The sequence below is a fragment of the Mytilus californianus genome, unplaced genomic scaffold (genome assembly GCF_021869535.1).
Source record: "Mytilus californianus isolate M0D057914Y unplaced genomic scaffold, xbMytCali1.0.p SCAF_14, whole genome shotgun sequence".
NCBI lineage: Eukaryota > Metazoa > Mollusca > Bivalvia > Mytilida > Mytilidae > Mytilus > Mytilus californianus.
In genome coordinates this window covers 25,729,796-25,754,024 of record NW_026262626.1, presented here as the reverse complement: position 1 = coordinate 25,754,024, position 24,229 = coordinate 25,729,796, and the positions used below count along the sequence as shown (strand labels likewise).

The window sequence follows — 24,229 nt, the reverse complement described above, 5'->3', positions numbered from 1 at the left end:
TTTCAGTTTCTTCGCTACGTTCCAGTTTTAATCACAGTCACTATCACTATCAGAAAAGTCACTATCGTCCTCGTCACTTGAACTGTACTCGTTGACCCTTCTGTGGCCTTCTAGCGCTCGGTTCATTATCGTGTTAACATCAGGTTGGTTTGTCTGTGTTTTTATTGTCTGTGCTGGTGTCTTTCTCTCTTTCGCCTGTTTTAGGTTCTTTTTAACTGAAATTGTTTTATTTTGGCAGCTCAAATATGAATTTCAGCACATGTACTTTTTTGTTTGATATTACACCTGGGTGAATTGTTTCCATGGAAACGATGGCTGTTTTATAGTGCATTATTCTGTGATTGGATATGGAACCTTTAGGAAAGCCTTATTTCATAGAAACTAGTGTCTTTTTAATTTTATCCCGAAATTTGAATCGGAAAGACTTTCTGTTTGAATCCTCTCCTGTTGACGGAATAAAAATAGATATATATCTGCGCGTGGTAAGGCACACTCATAACAGAAAAAAAAAAAAAAAAAAAAAAAAAACATTGTCAAAGAGGAAATTTGATATCAAGGTGAATTTGGAGGGACCAATAACTTGGCATAAGAAATATCTATAAAAAGACAACTTCAGACATCCTGATTCAGTAATGATAAACACATTTTTTATAACCTTTGCAAATGAAATTGCGGATACCATTAAAAACTTGCGAGTAGAGAATTTTCTGTAAACACTCCTGCTGCAGTTAGAGATTCATTAGTAATAGGCGTATTATTCGTAACCGATCCATTTGGTTGAGGTAATCCTGGTACCGGAGGTGGCAGTGGTGGTGGCGGTGCATTAGAAGCTCCCGGATAATCTATGAGTTTGGTACATTGCCGCCCATCTATATTGTCGCACTTTTCCATTCCGGATGTCATGACAAATGTACTTATCCTCTTTACTTTGAGCTTATTTAATATTCTAATCATGTTTGAAATTATTTCAAGTGGTGGAGGTGGCTCCATTAAACTGACAATTTCTTCATCATTATCCAATTCTAAAGATCTGGTGGCGGCGGTAAAGGGAACATAGAGTCTCGATCTTAAATAACAGAGTTTTCTTTGTCATTTTGATAAAAATCGTGAGAATCGGGCGGCAAAGCCACGCTTTTTCTGAGATAAGTTTGTTGGTCATTGTCTGTGAGAATAGGTGGCGGTGGTGGTGGTGGTAGTTGAAGTGGCAATTGGCTATATCTGTCGTCTGGCGGCGGTGGTGGTAATTGTCTATATCTATCATAAGGTGGTGCCGGTAAGACAGACTGTGTATTATGGCATATTTCATTGTCATGACGCAAAGGAACCGGCGACATTGTAACATCTTCATTTTTGTAAATGTCACGTGGTTCTGATATTGAGGTTTCATTTTGCATCTAAAATAATAAATTATGTGCCACGAATGATGTTCAATTAAATGGTTTATTTTTGGGGTGGACATCATGTTTTTGTTTAATCATTTTTTTTTATTCTAAATGTTCTTGGAAAAAAATATTTCAGAAGGAAATTGAATGAAAAAAGTTTGTTTCCATTGGAAAATCAGTAAAAAAAATATACCAACATTGATTACAAAAAATTCTTGTTCCTGTGTATGATATCGAAAAAAAAAAGTTTTGTTTTTCATTTCTTAATTAGTTTTTTTGTCATGAGAATAATTTCAAACATTTTGATGACACCTATACGGAAATTCTATGACATTTTTGGAGAAATTGTGTGTTTAGAAAGCATTTTCATTTTGAAATAGTACGTAAAAAAGATACCACGAAAAGCAAAACAAAAAATATTAGACAGTACAACAGACGACATCAACCACTAACAACCGGCTCCTCCGACAAAATGTACAAACAACACTTTGTGCAGATAGCTTGAACGGTAAAATGTACTTAGGTTAAACCAGTTTTATATCACGGCGCACACCCCCTCCCCATTTGCCTGTCTAGATCACGATGCAAACTAAAAATAAAAAATACGAATCTACGAAAGAAAAATAACCAATTGAAATCTTATTCTATTTTCAGTGATCAAAAATTATGTCGGAAATAATCAACATTTCTCTACAAAACTCGGAAAGAATAAATTTGCAGTGGCGTAGGAGTAGACTGAAAAGTGGGAGAGGGTAAATTTTTGAAAATGACAGACCAAAAAAGTAACAACTTATAGTCTAGAAGTTAGTCACTGTTTCTCTCATTTTTCAATATTTTGTTTGCCACAGAGTTGTTTCTTTTTGGGGGGAAGAGGGGGGGGGGGGTGGGGGGTCTCCTTCGCCCCTGATTTGCCTTTTATTGGGGCTTGGACATATTAAATCTATATTGTTGTTCATTTTTTTTAATTTGATAAATAACTAGAGAATAAAGAACCAATTCAGTGGATAGGTAAAAAAATAAGATAAAAAATTCAGAGGACGAGAGGGACAAATCTAAAGTAACAAGATGGGTATTCAGAAAAACGGAAAAAGACGTGTTTGAACAGAGAAAAAATTTCCTAAGAAAGCAATTTCGTGAACTTAACTTCCATAGAAACAAATGCAAACTCCGGGTTGTGAACATTATTTCCCTATGGAACAATGCAAACTTAGATATCTATCATATCTCGGGGAAGTAAAACAAACATACGGACCTACACAGCGGAAACTGATATATCTTTCAATTATTTCCTAAGATAACAAGAACAGAAACACGCTGGTATATACATGTACCACATTCCTTTATAAAACCAAAAAACTAGGAAGACAAATGAAAACCGTATTAACTTCGCCCGGTAAACAACAAAAACATCAGGAAACAATGGAAACTCATATGAAATGTACAATATATGCTTGTTGTTTCATAAGACTATAAAGGTGTGTTGTTCTCAATAAAAAATTTCTATAAATGCATCTACATGATGTTTGTTAATGCGTTTGTGCAGTTTCCTCAGAAAATAATCCATGGTTTTAGGTTCATAGGCTCAGGTATACCGGTATGTAATAAGAACCGGAACATTATCTATAAACATCGCACAGGTGTAGCTCCCTGAGCTTGTTATTTGTCTTGCTCACTGAGGAAATACGCTATTGTAGGTCCTTGGGATTAGAAGTTCGTAAGGAAATAGTCGATAGATATTTTGTGCCTGTAGTGTCCTTGTTATTAAAAGCATGTTACAAACGGAACACAGCTATAGATAAAGAGTTATTGAATCTATAAGTTCTCTGATGTTATACCTTTGTGTTGTTCCCCGAGGAAATAATCTATAAATATACCAAACATGGTTCTTTTAGTGCCGGATTGCTCTGACGTCCCACGACCTATATCAAACAAGTCAGAAAAGGACACCAGACGTCAAATCAATCTCGAACTAAGGTTTTATTTTATGGGGAAATAACCTAAAAATAGGTAACTCTGGTAGTTATGTTTGTACTGTGGGCCTGGTGACATAAATATAGATATAATGTGTTTGTAGATTTCCTGACGGATTTCAGTTATTTTTGTCCCCGAGTAATACTGTATAACTATAGTATGCATGTGATTTTCTGTGTTTATATTCTTTACGTGTATCATGTTTGTGCTGTTGTTTATCATGGTGAAATAAGCTATATTGTATAGCTTGCTATGCTGTATGGATTTTCCTCATTGTTGAAGGTTGTTCGTCGATCTGTACTTGCTAATATCAAAGTCACTTATTCTCTGTTTGAAAATTGTCTCATTGGCACATCTCCTTTCTTTATATATAATAATAATAGTTTTGCCCCTATGAACTTGAATTTGTGTTCACATCTGAGAAAATAGCATACTGCACTTGCACACCCTAATGATATTAGTTTGTGCTGTTCCCTGTAATCTATAATAATCTATACAACGAGGAAATAAGTATTAACCTTAATTTATTTGTACTTCCATGATGTTATAAATTTGAACTTGAAACTTGAAAGATAGAGGCCGAAGTTACCAAAGGAACATTCAAAACGCGAATTCGAGAGCACCTGACAACGGCATGATAAAACAAGAATGTGTCCATAGTACATGGATGCCCCAAGCACACTATCATTTTCTATGTTCAGTGGACCGTGAAATTGGGGTTAAAACTCTAATTTGGCATTAAAATTAGAAAGATAATATCATAGGGAACATGTGTACTAAGTTTCAAGTTGATTGGATTTCAACTTCATCCAAAAATACTTTGACCAAAAACTTTAACCTGAAGCGGGACAGACGGACGGACGGACGCACAGACCGAAAACCATAATGCCCCTAGGTGGGGCACAAAAAAGAACTCTGAAAGACAAAAACATTCATAAAACACCACATAGAAAACTTGACTGAGCAACTCGAACGCCACCAAAAACCGGGCGAGGGGGTCTCATGTGCTTCGGAGGGGGTACCAGATTCTGCTCCACTAGTGGCACCTAGTTAAATCAATGGTATATAAAATACACGTATATTCCATATCTACATCAACTCTGACAAATTGACATTATAATTTCTTATATTTCAATTTTTAGTAAATAAATATAACAATCCTTATAATATACACTGTATGTAATTAACTAAGTTATAAGAACTCTCCGCATAATAGACACTGTAGACATCATAAAGAACTATATAATCTAATTAAGTTATATGGGAAATGAACACTTGAAACATGTTTGATTAACATGTAATGAATATACACAAAACCCTTATCATATTATCATAACCGGAACAACCATTTGGCCTTCTCGGCGGTCAAGGAAGAATTTAAATATGAAATAAAGATCGTAAAAAAATGTCATAATATACATCAATATATACCCCAAAATAAAAGAAATTAATTCAACGACCAAGGTAATTTGGTTGACCCCGAAATAACAAATGTAAGACAATTCAAACGAGAAAACGAACGGCATGATTTATGTACAATACAACGATCGAAAAACAAATATGATACAACAACAAACGGCAACCACCGAATTACAGGCTCCTGACTTGGGACAGGCACATACAGAATGTTGCGGGGTTAAACATGTTTGCGGGCTCCCAACCCTCTCCCTAAACTGGGACAGTGGTATAACAGCACAAAAAATGAACAAACTATAAAAATCAGTTAAAAAGGGCTTTACTCATCAGAGTGATACAAAGCAGAAAAACAAGTAATAGTAACAAAACCAGTCCGGACGTGGTTTTTTCTCTAATGTTTACCAGTTGAGGAGACTTACAAAAAATAATTTAATTCGTGAAGACAATGTAATGCAAGTACATTTTGCCTTGGTTTTTGTTTTTTATTCAAGGGATTGTAGAGGGCAACATTCAGTCTCCATCATTAGACCGATGTCTATGACCTTGGGATGATTTAAATGTTGATGTAGTGTATATGTTCCCGACCATATGAGTATTTGGAACATACGCGTATGGTCCGGGTAATTAACTGATGATGAACATTGAAAAGGTGTCGCATAGTTAAGAGTTTCTATATACGAAACACAATATGTCGACTTGGGAAAATGACTTCAAAGAAATATCTAAAGAAACTTTTAAACAAAGAGTCAATTGTTTGACTCACAGGTACTCTGGGCATTTAACCGTCTTTCTTTTCTTTTTTGGAAATTATTTTGGTGTTTAAATTTGTTTTCATTAAATTAAGATTTCTTATTTTTTTTTAATTGTTTTATATATCTAATGAGTTCTTGCTCCTACTCATACGATCTTACAATAATTAAATGAATATAAGTAGAAATAAGAAGACATTTTTTCCCTGATATAATAATTTAAACACTACTAAAAAAGAAAACAAGGTCAAAATCTCAAACGCCTGTAATTTCATTACAGACGAAATATCCCACAAGAAAAAGTCGCACACAAATGACTCTAGCGAAGGCCAGATAACAGTATATTCATAGTTTCAAACAATATGTAAAAGATAAAGGAATTCAGTTAGTAACTTGTGTTGTTTTAAGTTCGGAGAATGAGTTGTGTGTTTCTCCGAATGAAGCTACAATTTATTCGAAAAATACCATTCATGGTCTAAATACTCATATGGTCCGGTCCGTTAATAACCATACGAGTATATTACTCATATGGTCCAACTATAAGCGTATGGTCGGACCATATGAGTATACGCACATGGTCATGATACTCATATGGTCCGGAACATATATATATACAGTTGCACATATCTATTGTTGAATACTGCATGCACATGTTGCCCTCCAGATTTATTTATTGTTTTTGTCGTTTTTTTTTCTTGCTCATCGGGGTTTTACCCGATTCTCCTTTTATGCATACATATTACGTACAGGTCTATGTTTTCTTTCCATGTCCCGACTAAATAATTCACTGTAACTGAAAATTAATGACCATTCAAAATGAAGTGGAATAAAGGTTCTTATATAGAATCAGCAATATTATAACGAGTCAAATAAAAAGATAATAGTTTAAGATTTGTATTTTATAAGATTAAAGTACAGTTTCGAAATAAAACGTTTTACACGCATATACTTTTTAATTTGATATACATATTTATCGGTGTTCCCACTGTCTATATAACTCTACCACTGGACGTTAAGCAACCAACAATCAATCAATCTATAGCATTCTGATCAGCTCTTCATAATATTGCATAGCACGGCTGACGTTGACCCGGACCTTAATTGACCCGTTTCTTCGTATTGATAGTGTAAAATATCAGCTGCTCGACACAATATGAAGACTTTTTGAACTTTTGAACTCATTCACTGCGCTCACTCTACAAAAAGCTCCATATTGTGACTTGCAGCTAATATTTTACAATAGCAGTATGCAGACAACCTGATAATCGGAACATAGTACCTGTATTTTTATTTTTTTATTTTTAAGTTTATTGAAAAGACTGATATAATACGTTTCATTAATCATGTATTTGAATAAAAAAAAATGTATGTTTAGATTATTTAGATACTTTGATTCAATAATTCATCTTTTTCCGCCTGAAATTTCGAAATCTTGATTTACTTGTAATATAGGGTTTAATTTTGCCTATATGAAAGAATATTTAGTACTTTTTTTTTGTTCGATCTTAACAACAAACAAAAATCAAAAACATATAAAGGTCAACATGCAGTCTTCAACAATAAACACGAGCAGTATGTCAAGTTTTATATTCCCCGAATCTAGGAAATATTTCTTTTTCCATGCAGGAATAATCCTATTAATTCCCTAAAAATTTTCAAAACTATAACATCATAAAATTATAAATTCTAGATGAAAAACAAACAAAAAAGCTGATATACACAGTTCAATTATATAAATCATTTAAACATTGAAAAAATCGAATCTTATATTGAAATTTCAAACAAATTGGCCCGCACCTGGTATTTCGACGGCATGCTGATTATCTACGGGTGCAACAAAGTCACTTATTTCTATTTATGAGGAATTAGTTCCCCCTTCCCACTGGACCAATACAAAGTTGTAACTACACTAAATTTTGGGAGGGCTTCTTGAGTTTTAAAGAAAAATGTCCATCTTCCCTTTTTGAAAAGACTATATCAACCCATGTTTCAAACTCTATAGCAGGGTCGAAGCATTTACACTAGTTTCAATTATAATTGTTTTTATCAATCCCATTCACAATCGCTGTCAGAATATTCGGAATCATCGTCATCACTGGAACTGTCTTCTGTGAACTTTCGGCGACTCTCTAATGCTCTGTTCATTATGGTTGTAACATCCATATGATTCGAATTAGATTTGACTGGCTGTGTTGGTGTTTTTCTGTCTTTTGACTGTTTTAAATTCTTTTTCACTGAAATTGTGAAATGCAATTGATATTTGGTATATTGAATAATTGACTGATTAAGTACAAAGTACAAAGTCTCTACTAAAAAAAGTTGTAGACTTCAAACAGCTTTACATTTAAAAGTACACGAAATTTCTTTTCAAGGACTAGCAAATTGTATGATTGGCATTATTTGCCAATTTCACTTTCCCACCCCTTAAAAAGATTAAAGTTATTTTGTCTAAGGTTATGGTTGTCTTTCTGATATTGTTTTACATCTAACCCCCTTGTTTTATTAATTTTGTATTTACATTGTGTCATAGATCAAATTTATTCGTTCGGTGTATACTCACTTGTTTTTGTTAATATGTCTTTTGATTGAGTTAAACCATTTCAATTGATATTTTATAGTGTGTCTTTCTATGTTGGGATGATACACTATTGTTTCAGGTAGGGTGAAGGTTGGTGCCTATTAAAACGTTTAAACACGCTGCATTTGTTTTCACCTGTCCTATTTAGGAACCTGGTGTTCAGTGGTTGTCGTTTGCTGATGTGGTTCATAACTGTTTCTCGTTTTTCGTTTTTTATATAGATTAGACCGTAGGTTTTCCTGTTTGAATGGTTTTACACTAGTCATTTTGGGGCCCTTTATAGCTTGCTGTTCTGTGTGAGCCAACGCTCAGTGTTGAAGGTCGTAATTTGACCTATAATGGTTTACTTTTACAAATTGTGACTTGGATGTAGAGTTGTCTCATTGGCACTTATACCACATCTTCTTATATCTATTTACTGAAACTGTGTAAAATACTTACTTGCAAGTAATGAATTTTCTGAAAACATCCCTGTTGCAGATGGAGTTTCAACACTAACAGATGCAGACGCTGTCGTCAACGTATTTGGTGCAGGAGCTATTCCCGGAGGTGGTGGAGGCGGTGGTGGTGGCGGTGCATTTGGAGCGGAAGCTTTTTCAGTGTTTGGGAAAACAGGAGGAGGTGGAATATGTTTTCTGCTGTTAATATTGTCGCCATTTTCCATGGCTGATGGAAAGACAAATGTACTAATTCTATTGGCTTTGAGCTTTTGAGAGGTTCTCAGCAGATTTGGATTTATTTCAAGTGGAGGAGGAGGTTCGATTATGCTGTCCCTTCCTTCGTTATTGTCTGGATCATCGGGTGGTGGAGGCAATGGGAAAAAAGAATCACGCTCGTCCATTGCCGAGTTTTCTATTTCATAATGATAAAAATCGTGAGGAGCAGGCGGCAATGCAACACTTTGGCTAGGTCCATTCGTCATGGCAACAGGCGGATCGGGAGGTGGTGGCGGTAAATTACTGTATCGATCGTCAGGCGGTGGTGGTAATGCCGAATTAGTGTGATTTGAAATGAAGCTGTGTTTACGCATAGGTACAGGTGGCGGCGCATCATTTTCTTCAGGCAATCCTGCATGTATACTGCAAGCTGGGTCAACCTTTTCATTTTCGTCCTACAAGTTACAGAATTTTATACCAGAAGATAAAGTTACGTCATATTTTGTCTTAGATTGATGGATTTTTTTTTAAATTACCAACGTTATACGAAAATCCGGTAATAATAATATGTAATTTAATGTATAAATTGTCAAAACCGTTCTCTTTTCCTCCTCAGGACGTCACTGTAATCAGATTTATTCTTGACATGAGCAACTGATGCAGCAAGTAACTGCCTACCTTTACTAAACACATGAAATCACCATCGGTTTCGGTGGAATTCGTGTTGCTCACCCAATCTTATGTTTTCTGTGTAGTGTTTTATGGACTGTTGTTTTTCTGCTTTTTTTCTCATTTTTGTCCATGTTGTGGGTCTTACTTGATCTTATGATTTGTTCATCCCCCCCCCCCTCCCTTCCCCCTCCGATTGGGTTAAAGAATCAACATTTGCCTCGAACCAATGTAAAGAATGTGTTATTGCGTACGCCAAAAACCATCAATAAAAAAATACCTTATCATGTATTTTTTCTGATTCTTCCATTTCGTCTTTTTCTTCTACGTTTTCAAGTTTCTCGTTAGGATGCTGTTTTGCCCATTGTTTACTAGAAATTCCTTCCATTTTTTTCTTTTTCTCCTTCTTACTTTTCCCGTGACTCTGTTGAACAAACTGTGTGCTAAATTCTGCACCTTTTGCTTTGTCTCTCATTTTATCTTGTATTCTCCTAACTTGTCTCGGACCTTCTCCTTTATCCTGTCGCCGAGTTTTTCTTTCTGCTCTCTATAATAAAATGTCAACATCTTAGTGACAGCCAAGATTGGTATGCATATAATATAGAGAGCATAACCTATTCTTATTGGAGGGCCTTGTTTCACTTGTGCGCTTGAATTTTTCATTTTGAGGTGATACCCATTTTTTCGTTAAGATGTATTATAGTTCAGTACACAGCTACTTTTTTAAAACTATAACAGTAATATATTATATATAATACAAACAAAATTTTACAGTACTAGCATTGCACAGAAATGCAAAAGAATCAGTTTCCTGCCTTCATTGTGTTGTGCAATATATAAAAAAAAATCTTCTTGTTAAATATCTTAAAATCATAAATTAACTTAAATGTTAAGTTTAAAAAAAGATTCTAGCACTGAGAGAAAGTACACACCCAGTCCCTTTTAGCTTTTGTATACATAATACAGTAAAAACAAAAGCGTATTTTCAGTTCTTAAAAAAAGAAAGTACAAAAAAGTACAATATGAAAAGAGAGTAACATAAGCCTTATGCATCTATCAAATTGCGAATGAGTACATTTAATTATAACCAATACTATTCTATTGATAATCATATAAATATTTATATTTGTATGTGTACTGTATATTGTTTTTCTCTGGAAAGACAAATGCAATCGTCTTGATCCTTCCTCATTTTAATGTACTTTAGAAGGACATCTTTCACGTACTAGTATTCATACCCCGTAGAGGAAGAGTACGTTCGAATTTATGCATCAATTCTAAAATTATGTTCATTTCCATGCAAACACATCATCGCGTTAAGAACTGTACGAAAAAATAGTTGACTATACAAATTATAGTTTGGTATTATTCATCTTAAAACTGTATAGACTTAGATGTAAACAAATAGTTATATATTCATTTCAGAAGAGAGGCGAAAGATACCAAAGGGACATTCAAACTCATAAGTCGAAAATTAACTGACAACGCCATGGTTAAAAAAAACCAACAGACAAACAATAGTACACACAACACAGCATATAAAACTAAATACTAAGCAGGACGAACCCCACCAAACATTGACAGAGATCTCAGGTGCTCCGGAATGGTAACCAGGTCCTGCTCCACATGTGACACCCGTCGTGTTACTTATGTTAGTATAAATAGACAATAATAGTGCATTGACTTGACATATCTTATTTATCTTATAATAATCATAATTTATTTATGATTATTTGGTTAAATAATTATGTGTACCGGTGAATTGGCGCAAATTAATTCCGTATATTGGTGCAATTGATACCTTTGAAAAATAATATTTGATGCAAAATCATATATCTCAAAAATAACAATTGGCGCAAAAGGACTGCTGCAAAATTACTGAAACAAAATCATATGTATACCTTTGTCTTCCGGTGGGAATAATCTGTTTCCTTTTTCTCCATCTGTGAAGACCAATGCGCAAAGAAAAAGTCTGGGTTGGTATACAGTTTTAATCCACTTTTCCCATCTTCTCTACAGTTCAAATTATGAAAAATGAATTAAAGCAATACATGTAACAAGTGATTCAGAAGTTATTTAAATTTGTAGAGAAAAAAAAAACAGTTTATAAAGTGCTAGACACCAACTTTTGAAAGATTGTTTGGTGTATGAAAAAGTAACTTTTGTTTTATTTATTCAATGATTTGTCCTGTAAAAATAGTGACATTTTACGAGAGTCTGGATGGTGGTTCCTTCATTTCTTTAATCTTTATTTTTTACGCCATTTTCCCCAATTCTTTATGTTTTGCCCATTATTTTCTATTCTTTATATTCTAGCACCTCATTATTCTTTATTCTTTATGTTTATATATTCTCTATTCTGTTAACCCCATCAAGACCCTCTTTCATTACTCTATCTTCTGTCTATGTTGAATTGTGCCTTCTTAAAATTGCTGCAGTGGAAGTTCCCGATCCATCTTATGAACATTATAACTAAGCATATTCCTTCAATTCTAATATACCTGAATTGATCAGTCTTTGATATAGCCGGAGGAAAGTTAGCAGCCTTGTACATGTACACTATGGCATTGGGTCTGCTTTTCACACTGAAGATTTGCTGATCAAAATGCTGCGAAAGCGCTTTTTCATTTTCAATGTCATTCAAAGAACCTGTAGTCAAGAAAAATTATACAAAAGTAATATATAAATATACAAAAGTAATATATAATAAAAGTAATATATAATTGAGAGATATTTTTTATAGTGTGTTAAAGTTTACAAATTAGATCTTTAAATGAAATGTACATATTAAAAAAACGAGACAAGGACGTAAAAATGTTTAAACTAAAATGAAAACGATAAAATCAATTAATAGATAAAACATGGTACGTGATTCTTAGAAAAATAAACTAATAAAACAATTGAATTTATTTCCAATTTATTTTGTCTAACTATTTTTCATGTGAAAACAGGTCCTAAATTTTAAAGAATAATCATGCAAATAGTAAATAAGATATATACATAAATAAAAACACTATATTTGAAATGAAACAGGAATGTCCTAGCAATTCAATATGCAATCGATATTTTTGTATCTACTTTTTCTTACCTCCAATCTTTTTCTTGTTCCATTTCTTATATTTTTCTCTCATTTCGTTGAGTTTGTCTTTAAGTTTGTTTGATCTATTGACAACATTTAAAGTCTCTGTAAACAGGTCGTCGAACATGTCCGAGGCATGATGGTTAAGGTTACTAAGCTGTTGTATTATTCCACAGAGGGTGTGGTTAGATATGCATTCGAGTTCATCCCGGATGTTGTTATCTTTATGAAGCTCCACCTGGCTTATTCGGACCGGATCCGACTTCCGTTTGACAAAAGGCATAGACTGAAAATAAGTTATTTTCTTATTAATTATATTGAATTGCTGTATTATTTAGCTTTTTATTACCTAATCAACTTAAATGCTCTGGAGATGACATTTATACGCCTAAGGAACTACACATGAACGACACAAACGGACTGTAGCAAATTTATTTGGACGCACAAAGTAACAGAAACCCAAGGAACCAATAAAAAAAAAACAATCATAAAAAAATGTAATATAATAAAACGAGAAGTAACACAAACAAATATATTTTTAAATATGAAGTCCACACATCGGTAAGTGTAGACAACATGCTTGGCGGCAAAGAACTTAGATGTCTTTTTGTGTCGTTAGTATGCTGTCTAGATGAGTAATACCTCACATATCCGTTTTCATATGCTTGCTTTGTAATAGAAACACAGCATTGCACAGCATCGTTACATTGTATTTTAGGAAGATAAAGAATCATTTCAAATACCATAACAATTATTAATATATACACAAATAAAAAAGTTAATTGAAAATCATTCAGGTTCGGATGCGAAGGAATGGTATGAATGTTTCTTACTCCAGGGGCGGATCCAGCCATTTTTAAAAAGGGGGGAGGGGGGTTCCAACCATATGTCCCCATTCAAAAGCATTGATCGTCAAAAAAGGGGGGGTTCCAACCCCCGGAACCCCCCTCCCTCCTGGTTCCGCCACTGTACTCTATCGTGCATAGAGGTCGAATTTAATCAAACCGTTTTAAAAGTTTTTATTTTCTTTGCTTTGAAAATGTTTTGATAAACTTATTAGAAGAATCCAATAAACTTAAGAAAATCGTACACTCGCCACCCATTAGTGTCATCAGATATAGATTTGAAATGTTTATTAGTATGACTTTTTGCCAGTTATAACATGAATTTTCTTCAAATTTGTGAAAATATGGAAAACGAAAAATAAATTAAGTATTATTTACTATCGTTTGTGAAGTTTTTAACAAATTAGTAGGTAACTTACTCAGTGTAATTTAATCACCAATACATATACAAATTTCAATGAATACGACAACTAAAGTAGGTTAGTTAGTGTGTATATTTCTTCCTCGTTTACATCTACCTTGGCTATTGAATATATACCACACTATATTCAATTATCGATGAACTATTTGAATTAAAGGGAAGTATTTGTAAACACAAAAAAGTTATTTAAAAAATTTCGACTTGTATGTATAGGTTAATACTTACATGACAATAACTTGTGAAAAAGTCCGTTGAGCTAATATCACGAAATCTCCTTTTATTTATATTATTTGAGAACAGGACACGTTGCATACATGTACTATTTTGCTCGGGTTTTAAATTAATTTCATGTTAAATTTTTCTTAATTCCGGACATCATCGAACTGGTGCGTTCACAATCCGAATGAAACGAAGTGTCAAAAGTTATGTACAGTTTATGAATTAAATATGGCATCATAAGCAAGGTCCGATTTTGATCAGTTAAGATACATTAGACAATCCTCGGAAGATTTCGTTACCCTTCTGCATAATCTACTGAGGTATGCCAAAAGTAGTGAAGATCAAGTACAATTGTAATGTCATGTTATTGATATCATTAAAATGAAGGAATACCGCCGATACCGCCGAGCCTAGCGAGGCGATAATCATTTAGACGATTTTATGCTAAAAAATAGATTTTTTTCCAATCAAAGGAGACGTACGCCCTCACCAGCCTCCTCTGAATCTGCCACTGTCTAGCGAACACCCAAGCTAGCGACCAATTCTAGAGACCAACACGGATCACGATAAGGACCAGAAAGCTAGCGATCAATTAGGCCTGATGGTGTGTGTGAAAATATTTATTGGCTTGATGATTTTTTCATCGTACATGTATGATATAATAAATATTAAAACAGTAACAGTATTTGATATGTATACACGATTAACATGCAGAGTGTTGAAATCAGTTTATTCAGTGAAAAATCAGATGAGATATAACAAGGATAAATGCTCAAATTTTTCACACGCAGCATTTGTCTAATGTATGCAAAGCTGGGAAACCTAAATATCAAACAGATTAAGAATGTCGTGGTCAGTTGAAATACGTAAAGTAAATTGATTTTCGGATTTTTAATTTAAAAATATCAGTTTTGAAAGATATTAAGCAAAATTAATGGGTGGTGATTAAACGTAATATTACATTTAAACGGAATCCCTTTATGATGTTAGGTAGGGCTTCGGTGGCCGAGTGGTCTAAGTAGTAGAACTACTGTATCACTGGCCTGTCAACACTGAGGTTAAGTGAGTTTGACCCCAATCTTAAATGACTAGGATTGTCAGTTTGCCTACCGAAGGTCGATGGTTCTCTTTGTCTTCCTCTACAAATAAAAACTGACCGCCACGAAAAAGCGCAATAGTGCTGAAAGTGGCGTTAAACATCAATCAATCAATCAATATGATGTTAGGTGAATTTTACTTGATATAGAAAAGAAGAGATGAGATATTTGTTTTTTTTTATAAATGTTATTCAGTTTGTTGCTTCCTCTTGAAATATGATCACTATATGGACATTTGTGGTAAAAATATCAAATCTGGTTTATCAAAACTATAAGGAAACTTAAGATTAAAATCCGTGAGATTTTACAGTTTCAGTTATTAAGTCTAAATCAATTGTGCATTTCCATATTTTTACCAACTATTAAGTAGTTATGTAATGTAGATTTCTACTGGTGGTACATAACACTACAGGGAGATAACTCTAAAAATCAACTGAACGTTTTAATCACGTTCTATTGTTAAGGAGATATTATTAATAAGCTTCTCAATGATCAAAATTATCGTTTATCAAACTGCTATATAGCCAATGAAATTTTTCCGATAAAATGTGTGGTTCAAGTGTTTTTTTATATTTTTGTCAAAGGGTCAAAGTAAATATTTTGTCAACATTTTATGAAAATTAAAGGAGCCAAATTATTTTTAGTCAAGGGGTTTGGTACACCTTAACTTATACCAATTTACCCGTTTCTCCTAGCATATTGAATAACGATCGTCAACGATTAAAAAGGGCGTATCGATATTAAGTATTTTATGCAACAGTTAAGTCATAAAATTTTTTTTTTCAACAATTTTCAAAATGAATAAAGTTAAATAATTTCATGATTGATTTTCATGAAATATATAAATATGTTAATCCTAACCGTGTACTTGTCACCTGATCATTTTTGGCATTTAAAGTTTCTCTCTATATATTATTGTTTTCAAGATTATAGACAAATTAAAAACCCACAAAACAGTTGTACAAAATTGTCATTTAAGGGCAATAAATCCTTTAAGGAGTCTACTGACAATTTTGGTCTTGTTGGCCTATTTATAGATCGTCCTTAAACATCGTCATTTAAGGACAATAACTCCTATAAGGAGTTCACTGAAGAATTCTTCCACCATGCGATATTTGTAGATCTTGTCTTGCTGATATTTAGTGTATTATAATTTTAAAGGATTATAAGAACGAACGAAAAAAAAAAGAGAAAAATCCTCATTTTAGGGCAATAACTTCTATAAAGTTTTGGTTTAAATGGACGTTTGGTCCTGTCAGATTTTTAACCGAATTTCCAAATGAAAATATCGGTTATTAATTTGGTGATGTACGGCGGGCAGCTGCCTAACTGTGTCCGTGTAATTACTTGAAAACGCTTTGCGGAAATCTTTTCAAATTTAAATACGTTGTTTCCTGTCACTAAATGAAGGTCAAATTCAATTTTCAAGATTTTAGCTTTAATTGTTATTGGGTTGTAGACTTTTAAGTAGCAAAAAGTGATACTTAGAGCGTTGTCCGTGCAATACGTAATAAAAAAAAACTCTTTAAAAAAGTCTTTTCAAATTTAAATATGTTGTTTCCTGTGACAAGATAAAGATCAAGTTCGATTTTCACGATTTTAGCTTCCATCGTTGTTGAGTTGTAGACCTTTAAGTAGAGAACAGTGATGCTTAGAGCGTTGTCCGTGCAATAACTTGAAAACGCTTTGACGAAACCTTTTCAAAGTTAGATATGTTGTTTCCTGTGACGTTATGAAGGTCAAGTTTGATTGTCATGATATTGGCTTTTATCGTTGTTGAGTTGTAGACCTTTAAGTAGCGAAAAGTGAAAAAACAAAAATACCGAACTTCAAGGAAAATTCAAAACGGAAAGTCCCTTATCAAATGGCAAAATCAAAAGCTCAAACACATCAAACGAATGGAAAACAACTGTCATATTCCTGACTTGGTACAGGCATTTCCTTATGTAGGAAAATGGTTGACTAAACCTGGTTTTATAGCTAGCTAAACCTCTCACTTGTATGACAGTCGCATAAAATTCCATTATATTGGAAACAATGTGTGATACTTAAGATTGATTTTGGCCTTACCATTTCCAAAACCTACAACAATTCATTTATTTTTTTTTACTTGATCCTGTTTTGGGGTCCAGATTTGCAAATATCATTTTCATGCAGGAAAATCCGGTTTGCTGTCAATCTGACAGCCTCTTGTCTCTATGTATAACGGTTTACATAATATTTATAACATACAGTAACTGATTAAAATGATAAAACTGAATTATAAATACTTACATCCATTTCCAACCCCTGGTTTACCAATATGACAAGGAAAATGAATTTTCTGTGAAATGTTAGTTTCGAGTAACAATTTCCACGTCTTTGTTAAACATCTTAAACAGTAACCGGATATATATATCACATTTTATGCATCTCATTTGTTTTGTAAATAACCTGTTTAACGGTCAGGATCAATGATCCATTAATACCTGTGTAAATTTTTTTTTAAACATTTGTACGTCAATTATTCGTCAAACTATGTCTTTATTTAAGACTGCAATTCAATACCGATCAACACTGTTTTAGTATTTACCACATTTTACATCTTGTCAGCTGACCTGGTCCAAAGTCGGTAATGTTGGCCTCACGTACGTTATTTTTTAAAGTCATTCATCAAAATTTTTCTTTGAAAATCTAACTTAAAATAATATTCGATACATATTATACGGAAAAAGTTAAGATAAAATAAGGCACTTCAAAAGAAAGATGGGACATGTTATATTTAGATATAGAGTAATTATGTGTAAATACTGAATAAAGTTTAATATTTTGTATTATTGGTTACATGAGGGTCTGGGTGGGGGTCCTTCATTTCTGTATTTAAAAAAAGGGTATTTTTCTCAATTTGTTATATTTTTCGTCCATTATTTTCTATTCCTTATTTTAAAGCCCTGTCTTTCTCTATTCATTGTTTTTTGGGTCCATTTTCTGTAGATTTGGCCGATTATTCTCTGTTCTAAAATACGATCCAGACCCTCTTACATATAAAATAATGTCGAATAACACATGCACTTAACGTTTAAGTTGTTACAAAATATACACCTGGTCTTTCGGGTAGAGGATTGACAGGGTCTCTTCAATAATTATCATGGGAACACTTTGATATCCTCTGTCTTAGTTATGGTTAAAAAGGGCTGACATAAGCATATATAAACATTTCTGGTAACTGTTTAATATCACATTATCGTGGATTTACAAACAATAACATAAATAAAACATTAACAAGGTATGACAAGAATCGACAATAATACAGCACAGTATGACATACCACATCATGCAACCACCAACATCCGACTCTTACAAAAAACAGGCATGCAAAACAAATTATTATGTCATTTGGTCTCTGGTGGAGAGTTGTCTCATTTGCAATCATACCGAATGTTCTCATTTTTATAAGACAAATGACAAATGACAACGTTCAACACAATGCCTATAGATAGCCTAACTTTGGTACAGACACAAAATAAAGTGGAGTGAAACCACTGTTACGTGTGCAACCCCCCCTTTTTGCTCATCTATACTATTTGTTGTAACACACACACACACAACAGTCTAAACAGTGCAGTTATCGACATGGGGACCGCTAACTTTCATGAACAGAAAAATAAATTCCGGTACATAAGTTGGAAAGCAGGGGCCGGTATCATGAAGCAATCTTAGTGCTTAAGATCATCTTAAGATCATCTTATCTGCTAAGAGTGTATCTTGAAGTAATCTTAGAATGATTGACAGCCCTTAAAATTCATGTTGCACTCGCAACCCTAAGAATACTCTTTATCCTTCTCGGAACGCACTCTTAGTTTCAATCTTATCGACTGGGTATCTCGAACGTCGATAATCCACTTAAGATCGTCATTGATTACTCTTAGCAAATTTTAAGTGTATCAGCATTCTTTTTTTACTGAAAACTTAACAGAAAATTCTAAGAGTGGTCAGGGGCACCCCTATCTCTCTCTTAGTTGACAAAATGGCGCTTGCAATGTTCTTGCATGTGCGTTCAAAAGAACAAAATAGGATATCGAAAAGGATCTTCAGAGATCGAACAAAGCCATTGGATTTCCTGGACGATCGTGGGATTTTCCATGATTATAGAAGCGGAAATGTCCCGAGTAGCAGCATTTCTTTCTGCTGAATAGCTGTCAGCATTGTTTCCAATTCGTTTTTGTTAAAGTTGGCTTTTCGTATAAAAATAAAGAGATTTTGAATGATTCCTAATAAGATAACTATCTACCAAAGTTCAAATGAAGTTGATGTAAGCAATTATAGGCAACCGTAAGGCCTTCAACAATGAGAAAAACCCATACCGTATAGTCGGCTATAAAATGCCCCGACATGAAAAATATGAAACAATTCAATTGAGAAAATTAACGGCCTAATTTATAACAAAACATTTTACGAAAAACAATTATGACAGACATAAACCAACAGCAACCACTAAACTACAGGCTCCTGACGTAAGACAGGCACATACAGAAAGTGGCGGAGTTAATCATGTTTGTGAGCGCTCAACCATCCCCAAACCTGGGACAGTGGAGTTACAGCACAACATAAGAATAAACCATAAAAATCAGTTGAAAAGGGCTTAACTCATCAGATCGATACAAAGCAGAACAACATCTAACGAAAATACAAACCGGACGTGGCAGGGTATTTATACATCCCTAACAACAAAAAAGAAATAAAGTACAGATCTGAGTGTACTCGCAGTTACTGAGAGCTAGTTCAAAGCCAATAACAACTAAAGAAATAAAATCATGTATATAAGACTAAAAAATCAATCAGTACACACCCAACATCCAATGGATTTACTGTAAAGACGTCATTAACAGTCAGAGAGAAACATGACCTTGTGCAATGCCAAAATATAGGTATCCACAGATTGTAGTACCGTGAAAGTGCATATGCATATAACAATAATATATTTAGTATGGTTTTAATTTACTGATAACAAAATCAATATTTATACCAATAAAAACAATATTCAAAGATCTAACTACAGTGCTGAATTGGTAAACTTTTAGAATAAGTTTATTTAAAGGATTGATAAGTTTACCCGGATCGTATCTAAATTCCCGTGCTCAGTAAACAACATCACCGTAAAAGTTAGAATGTGTTATTCCGTGTGAAAAAAGTTTTCTACAGGTACACGGCCAAACTTGAAAACCAAATCTATGGAATAATTCAGTAAATGTTTTAAGTAATTTGTGGTAACTAAATCCCTGACTTAATAATTTACCAGTAATACATAGATTATGTTCATTGAAATCCAAAGCATCACTACAGACACGGGCATATCAATTGTGAATTGATGCCATGAAATTTGGTGACGTTATCCAATCAAAATGAACGTTACAAACGATGTTGCATTAGAATGGCCTGTCAACACTGAGGTTAGTCGAGTTTGACTCCAATCTTAATTGACTAGGATTGTTATTTTGACTACAGAAGGTCGATGATTCTTTTTGTCTTCCTCTACAAATAAAAACAGACCGCCACGAAATAGCGTATTATAGTGCTGAGAGTGGCGTTTAACATCAATCAATCAATCAACCAATCAATCAATATGATGTAAGTTGAATTTTACTTGATATCGAAAAGAAGAGATGTGTTATTTGTTTTATTTTAAATGTTATTCAGTGTGTTGCTTCCTCTTGAAATGTGATCACTATATGGACATTTGTGGTAAAAAAATCAAATCTGGTTTATCGAAATGATAAGGGAAGATTAACATCCGTGAGATTTTACAGTTTCAGTTCTTAGATCTAAATCAATTGTGCATTTCCATATTTTTACCAACTATTGAGTAGTTATGTAATGTAGATTTCTTAAGGTGGTACATAACACTACATGGAGATAACTCTGTAAAAATCAGCTGAACGTTTTAATCACGTTCTATTGTTAAGGAGATATTATTTATAAGCTTCTCAATGATCAAAATTAACGTTTGTCAAACTGCTATATAGCCAATGAAATTTTTCCGATAAAGTGTGCGGTTCAAGTCTTTTTTTATATTTTTGTCAATGAAAGGGTCAAAGTAAATATTTTGTCAAAATTAAACGAGCCAAATTAATTTTAGTCAAGGTTTTTGGTACCATCTTAACTTATACCCATTAATATTCAATATGCTAGGAGAAACGGGTAAATCATTTACCCGTTTCTCCTAGCATATTGAATAACGATCGTCAACGATTAAAAAGGGCTTATCGATATAAAGTATTTTATGCAACAGTTAAGTCATAAAATTTTGTTTTCAACAATTTTCAAAATGAACAAAGTTAAATAATTTCATGATTGATTTTCATGAAATATATTAATATGTTAATCCTAACCGTGACCTTGTCACCTGATCATTATTGCCATTAAAAGTTTCTCTCTATTTATTATTGTTTTCAAGATTATAGACAAATTAAAAACCCACAAAACAGTTGTTCAAAATTGTCATTTAAGGGCAATAAATCCTTTAAGGAGTCTACTGACAATTTTGGTCTTGTTGGCCTATTTATAGATCGTCCTTAAACATCGTCATTTAAGGACAATAACTACTATAAGGAGTTCACTGAAGAATTCTTCCACCTTGCATTATTTGTAGATCTTGTCTTGCTGATATTTATTTTATTATAATTTTAAAGGATTATAAGCACGAACGAAAAAAAAGAGAAAAATCCTCATTTTAGGGCAATAACTTTTATAAAGTTTTGGTTTAAATGGACGTTTGGTCCTGTCAGATTTTTAACCGAATTTCCAAATGAAAATATCGGTTATTAATTTGGTGATGTACGGCGGGCAGCTGCCTAACTGTGTCCGTGTAATTACTTGAAAACGCTTAGCGGAAATCTTTTCAAATTTAAATACTTTGTTTCCTGTCACTAAATGATGGTCAAATTCGATTTTCAAGGTTTTAGCTTTAATTGTTATTGGGTTGTAGACTTTTAAGTAGCGAAAAGTGATACTTAGAGCGTTGTCCGTGCAATACTTAAAAAAAAAACACTTTAAAAAAGTCTTTTCAAATTTAAATATGTTGTTTCCTGTGACAAGATAAAGATCAAGTTCGATTTTCACGATTTTAGCTTCCATCATTGTTGAGTTGTAGACCTTTAAGTAGAGAACAGTGATGCTTAGAGCGTTGTCCGTGCAATAACTTGAAAACGCTTTGACGAAACCTTTTCAAAGTTAGATATGTTGTTTCCTGTGACGTTATGAAGGTCAAGTTTGATTGTCATGATATTGGCTTTTATCGTTGTTGAGTTGTAGACCTTTAAGTAGCGAAAAGTGAAAAAAACAAAAATACCGAACTTCAAGGAAAATTCAAAACGGAAAGTCCCTTATCAAATGGCAAAATCAAAAGCTCAAACACATCAAACGAATGGAAAACAACTGTCATATTCCTGACTTGGTACAGGCATTTCCTTATGTAGAAAAATGGTTGATTAAACCTGGTTTTATAGCTAGCTTAACCTCTCAATTGTATGACAGTCGCATAAAATTCCATTATATTGACAACAATGTGTGATACTTAAGATTGATTTTGGCCTTACCATTTCCAAAACCTACAACAATTCATTAATTTTTTTTTACTTGATCCTGTTTTGGGGTCCAGATTTGCAAATATCATTTTCATGCAGGAAAATCCGGTTTGCTGTCAATCTGACAGACTCTCGTCTGTATGTATAACGGTTTACATAATATTTATAACATACAGTAACTGATTAAAATGATAAAACTGAATTATAAATACTTACATCCATTTCCAACCCCTGGTTTACCAATATGACAAGGAAAATGAACTTTCTGTGAAATGTTAGTTTCGAGTACCAATTTCCACGTCTTTGTTAAACATCTTAAACAGTAACCGGATATATATTACACATTTTATGCATCTCATTTGTTTTGTAAATAACCTGTTTAACGGTCAGGATCAATGATCCTTTAATACCTGTGTAAAAATTCTTTTAAACATTTGTACGTCAATTATTCGTCAAACTATTTCTTTATTTAAGACTGCAATTTAAATACCGATCAACACTGTTTTAGCATTTACCACATTTTACATCTTGTCAGCTGACCTGGTACAAAGTCGGTAATGTTGGCCGTCACGTACGTTATTTTTTAAAGTCATTCATCAAAATTTTTCCTTGAAAATCTAACTTAAAATAATATTCGATACATATTATACGGAAAAAGTTAAGATAAAATAAGGCACTTCAAAAGAAAGATGGGACATGTTATATTAAGATTTATCTAGTAATTATGTGTAAATACTGAATAAAGTTTAATATTTTGTATTATTGGTTACATGAGGGTCTGGCTGGGGGTCCTTCATTTCTGTATTTAATAAAAAAAAAGTTATTTTTCTCAATTTGTTATGTCAATCATTTCTATTCCTTATTTTAATGCCCTGTCTTTCTCTATTCTTTATTTTTTTGGGTCCATTTTCTGTAGATTTGGCCGATTATTCTTTGTTCTAAAATACGATCCAGACCCTCTTACATGTAAAAGAATGTCGAATAACACATGCACTTAACGTTCAAGTTGTTACAAAATATACACCTGGTCTTTCGGGTAGAGGATTGACAGGGTCTCTTCAGTAATTATCATGGGAACAATTTGATATCCTTTGTCTTAGTTATGGTTAAAAAGGGCTGACATAAGCATATATAAACATTTCTGGTAACTGTTTAATATCACATTATCGTGGATTTACAAACAATAACATAAATAAAACATTAACAAGGTATGACAAGAATCGACAATAATACAGCACAGTACGACATACCACATCATGCAACCACCAACATCCGACTCCTACAAAAAACAGGCATGCAAAACAAATTATTATGTCATTTGGTCTCTGGTGGAGATTTGTCTCATTGGCAATCATACCACATCTTCTCATTTTTATAAGACAAATAACAACGTTCAACACAATGCCTATAGATAGCCTAACTTGGTACAGACACAAAATTATGTGGAGTTAAACCACTGTTACGTGTGTAACCCCCTTTTTTGCTCGTCTATACTATTTTTTGTAACACACACACATACAAACAATCTAAACAGTTCAGTTATCGACACGGTGACCGCTTACTTAAACAGAGAAATAAATTCCGG

The 24,229-nt window shown here is 33.3% G+C and overlaps 1 protein-coding gene across 6 annotated transcripts; it reads right to left on the bottom strand.

Moving 5' to 3' along the window:
• Nucleotides 1–4,514: 4,514 nt before the first annotated feature.
• LOC127724584 (actin-binding protein WASF2-like) lies at nucleotides 4,515–24,086 on the bottom strand. 6 transcript variants are annotated; one of them, XM_052231599.1, is made up of 9 exons: nucleotides 23,895–23,928; nucleotides 22,861–22,958; nucleotides 17,357–17,454; nucleotides 12,510–12,786; nucleotides 11,923–12,070; nucleotides 11,323–11,434; nucleotides 9,702–9,968; nucleotides 8,538–9,207; nucleotides 4,515–7,752 (listed from the first exon to the last, which is right to left on the bottom strand). In XM_052231599.1, the coding sequence occupies exons 3-9, from the start codon at nucleotides 17,360–17,362 to the stop codon at nucleotides 7,565–7,567; spliced, it is 1,668 nt and encodes a 555-aa protein (XP_052087559.1). In that variant the 5' UTR covers nucleotides 17,363–17,454; nucleotides 22,861–22,958; nucleotides 23,895–23,928; the 3' UTR covers nucleotides 4,515–7,564. The 6 variants fall into 6 exon arrangements, with proteins under 6 accessions (XP_052087559.1, XP_052087560.1, XP_052087556.1 ...); XM_052231600.1 differs by lacking the exon at nucleotides 17,357–17,454; XM_052231596.1 differs by lacking the exons at nucleotides 17,357–17,454; nucleotides 22,861–22,958 and having other exon boundaries at nucleotides 23,895–24,086.
• Nucleotides 24,087–24,229: the final 143 nt, after the last annotated feature.